At 38.8% G+C, this 3683-nt stretch overlaps 1 protein-coding gene across 7 annotated transcripts in view; it reads right to left on the bottom strand.

The window, feature by feature from the left end:
- Positions 1-3683, bottom strand: part of LOC106868177 (thioredoxin domain-containing protein 6) — a 55050-nt gene that overhangs the window by 40960 nt on the left and 10407 nt on the right. For all 7 annotated transcript variants that reach the window (XM_014913324.2, XM_014913323.2, XM_052978498.1 and 4 more), the window contains one exon: positions 501-604. In XM_014913324.2, the coding sequence (XP_014768810.1) occupies positions 501-604 (104 nt within the window). The remainder of the gene's footprint in view (positions 1-500; positions 605-3683) is intronic.

The following is a 3683-nucleotide window of genomic DNA, read 5'->3' as shown; positions in this document are numbered from 1 at the left end:
GTGGTGGTGGTGGGAGTGGATGAGAAGGGGAAGAGGAGGAGGGGAGAAGGAAGAGGAGGAGGGGAGAAGGAAGAGGAGGAGGGGAGAAGGAAGAGGAGGAGGGGAGAAGGGAAGAAGTGATGTGGAAGGGAGGAGGCAGATGGGGGTCTAGGAAAAGGAGGGGGAAACGGAGAAAGAAATAGAGGAAGAAGGGAGGAAGAGGCAGAGGAAAGAGGAGGAAGGGAAGAGGAGAAGGAAGAAGGAGAAGATACAGTCTAGAATGCTAGCTGTAGTAAATTCAAAAGTTTGAATCAGTTTTGCATAAGTAGGTCTATAAATGTATAAATGTAACAAATTAAATACTTTTTAGTGCAACCCATAGATCCTACATCCTTGGACTGTATAAGAATTTTAAGACTTCTTGATTTTGATTTAAAAAAAAAATTAAAATAGCTTAAAAGCATGTTAAGGAAAATAAAATTAAAACACCAAAACAAAAATGCAATATTAAATAACCTTACCACAGCATAGCGCAAGAAGTCATCACTAAGTTCATTCCTCAGTTTCTTGAAGTTATTCACCAAAGATGTACAGGGACCAGCCCATTCTTGGTATACATCAATCACTGGAAGGATTTGCAATCAATGTTTAATTAAAATAATTGAAATAATGATCATGATGAAAATAATATCTTTACTTGTCAGGAAAACTCTTTAAAAATCAGGAAAATTTTAAGATTTTAAACAAAAGAAATAGGTACAAGCATGGCTGTGTGGTAAGAAGGTTGCTTTCCAACCACATGGTTTCGTGTTCAGTTCCACTATGTGGCACCTTGGGCAGGTGTTTTCTACTATAGCCACAAGCTGACCAAAGCCTTGTGAGCAGATATGGTAGATAGAAACTGAAAGAAGCCTGTTGTGTGTATGTGTGTGTGTGTAGGTGTCTTTGCATATATTTGTGTCTACTTGATTTGACATCAGGTTATGGGGAAATATTTCCTTGCCTGGAAACAGGTGGGGACTAGTGACAGGAAGGGCATGTGATCTTAGAAAACCCACTATAATGAAGATGGTTAATGAGGGAAATGTAAAAATGATAGATAACTTGAGATGAAATGAATGGGTAAGCGATGATTTATTCTCTGTTATAAAATACAATGATTGCCATGCATGAAATAAAATAGCATAACAGGTTACAACAAGGATGTGTGAGAGACTTTGTGGTTAGGCTGGACTGTAGATCTTGTAGACATCGTCGACATACTGTTTGGTGGTGTGTAGAGGCAGCTGTTGGTCTGTTGGTCATGTGATGTTCATACAACAACGATGTAGGCAGGTATCTGGTAGAGATGAAAGCAGAGACTGGCTGGTGTCAGATACATCGTTGCTGGAGAAGAGTTGTAAGTGGTCAGTGGCATGTGCCAAAGACCAAGAGCAGTTGAAAATTGTCGTTCTTATTGAGATCAGTAGGCTCTTAGAGTTGGTGATTAATTTCCCACGTAAGGAAAAAATGAACTGTTGTGGAAACTGTCATGTGATCTGCTGGAATGAAAAGGGCTCATGGAGCCGATATCCGAGTATTTAAGCCTACATGAGTCAAAACGAAAACACCTCACACATAGTGACCGTGTAAATCACTTCTGCTACACCACCTCAATAAAATTCCATCTGATCTATGTAAGCATGGAAAAGTGGACATTAAATGCATGAGGATGATGTTGACAATGATCATGATGAAATAATAATAAATTGTTTCAAATTTTGGCTAAGGACCAGCAGTTTTAACGAGAGGGATTAGTAGATTACATCAACCCCAGTGTTCAACTGGTACTTATTTTATCAATTCTTAAAGGATGAAAGGCAAAGCCAGCCCCAGTGGAATTTGAACTCAAAATGTAAAGAACTGGAAGAAATGCCACTATGTATTTTGTCTCTGATATGCTAATAGTTCTGCCAGCTTGTTGCAGGCAAAATATATCAATATATATTAATGATGTATTAAAAATACATTCTTAGGGATTTTTTTTCTCCCACTGCCTTCAAATATATCAGTTCTCACATGTATTGGTGTCCAGTGACAAATTCAGATCTACAGAAAATCTTTGTCTAACCCAGTACCAGCCCCATATAAATTTCATCCTCAAATTGGATCCATTAAGCTGTCAAATCTAAGAAACTACTAATTCAATATTTCTGTCATTGACTCATGTCTTATCAATATAATTATTTCAATGTGGGAGAGCGATTATTTTGATATTCTTTGATTTTCTCTTCGTTCATATTACTTCCCTATGAACTTTGTACATGTTTAATGTCAGTCAGAAAAATTAATTCTTAACTTGTGTCAAGATAAACCCATGATAGGCAGTGGGGTGAGTAGGATCTGTGGTATAACAAGTCACTTTATAATCTTCAAGCCAATATTCTACATTCATGACCACTTCGACCCTTTAAGGAATAAAAGGGTAAAGACACCCTTCAGTCATGAATGACCATGGGATTGCACCTAGAAAATTCCTGTCCGAGGCACAAGTCCAGCCAAAGTTGTTTATGGAAGACCAGCAGTCACCCATGCATACCAGCCTCTCCTTTCTATACCACCAATGTTATCCACAGGAAAAGCAAAGGCTGATACAGCTTGGCAACAGTGATGTCGCAACTCATTTTACAGCTAAGTAACCTGGAGCAATGTGAAATTAAGTGTCTTGCTCAAGAACACAACACACAGCCTGATCCAGGAATCAAACTCACTACCTCATGATTGTGAGCCCAATGCTCTAACCACTGAGCCATTCTTAACTACTCCACTAAATAGTATTTTAGAAACAAAAAAGGTATTACATAGATCATAAACCTTTTGTCTGCCTCCCCTCCTCATCTTCCTCATCATCAGCAACCACTGGACATTACAGTCTTGAGTCCTAGGGCCCATAGGGCTGGTTATCTGGTTTCCATCATGTATAAATGGCTGAGATCATAACATATTCTTTGAACAAGGTGTCAGTCTGTCACAGGGTTGCTCATTTACTCCTGAGCGAACGGGAATAATGTGAAATGAAGTGTATTGCTCAAGAACACAACACACTACTTTGTCTGAGAATTGAAACCAGAGTCTTGTAACTGCGAGTGTAACACCCTAACCACTAAGCCATGTGCCTTTACCCAGTTATTTCATTTTTGATAAACATACAACCGTTATGGTTACTATGAGAACCATAAAAAAAACCCCCTTATTTGTTGTCTTTATACATTCATAAACAGACAACTTGATAAAAGACCTTTCTATTGCTTTTTGTTCTGTTGTTTATTTTATTTATTTTTTTATAATGCATGTATAAAAAAAGGAATTTTTTTTCATCCAAATTAAGAAAGCTTAAAAACTGTCATGCAATCTCAGCATACAGCAATTTAATGGGTTGTACTAAAGTATTTGTGGAGGTGCAATGGCCTAGTGGTTAGGGCCGCGGACTCGCAGTCATAGGATCGCAGTTTCAATTCCCAGACTGGGCGTTGTGAGTGTTTATTGAGCGAAAACACCTAAAGCTCCACGAGGCTCTGGCAGGGGGATGGTGGCGAACCCTACTGTACTCTTCCACCACAACTTTTTCTCACTCTTTCTTCCTGTTTCTGTTGTGCCTGTAATTCAAAGGGTCAGCCTTGTCACACTGTGTCACGCTGAATATCCTCGAGAACTATGTTAAGGGT

This window comes from Octopus bimaculoides, chromosome 2 (assembly GCF_001194135.2).
Source record: "Octopus bimaculoides isolate UCB-OBI-ISO-001 chromosome 2, ASM119413v2, whole genome shotgun sequence".
In the NCBI taxonomy this organism is placed as follows: domain Eukaryota; kingdom Metazoa; phylum Mollusca; class Cephalopoda; order Octopoda; family Octopodidae; genus Octopus; species Octopus bimaculoides.
This window is presented reverse-complemented; position numbering and strand designations above follow the sequence as displayed.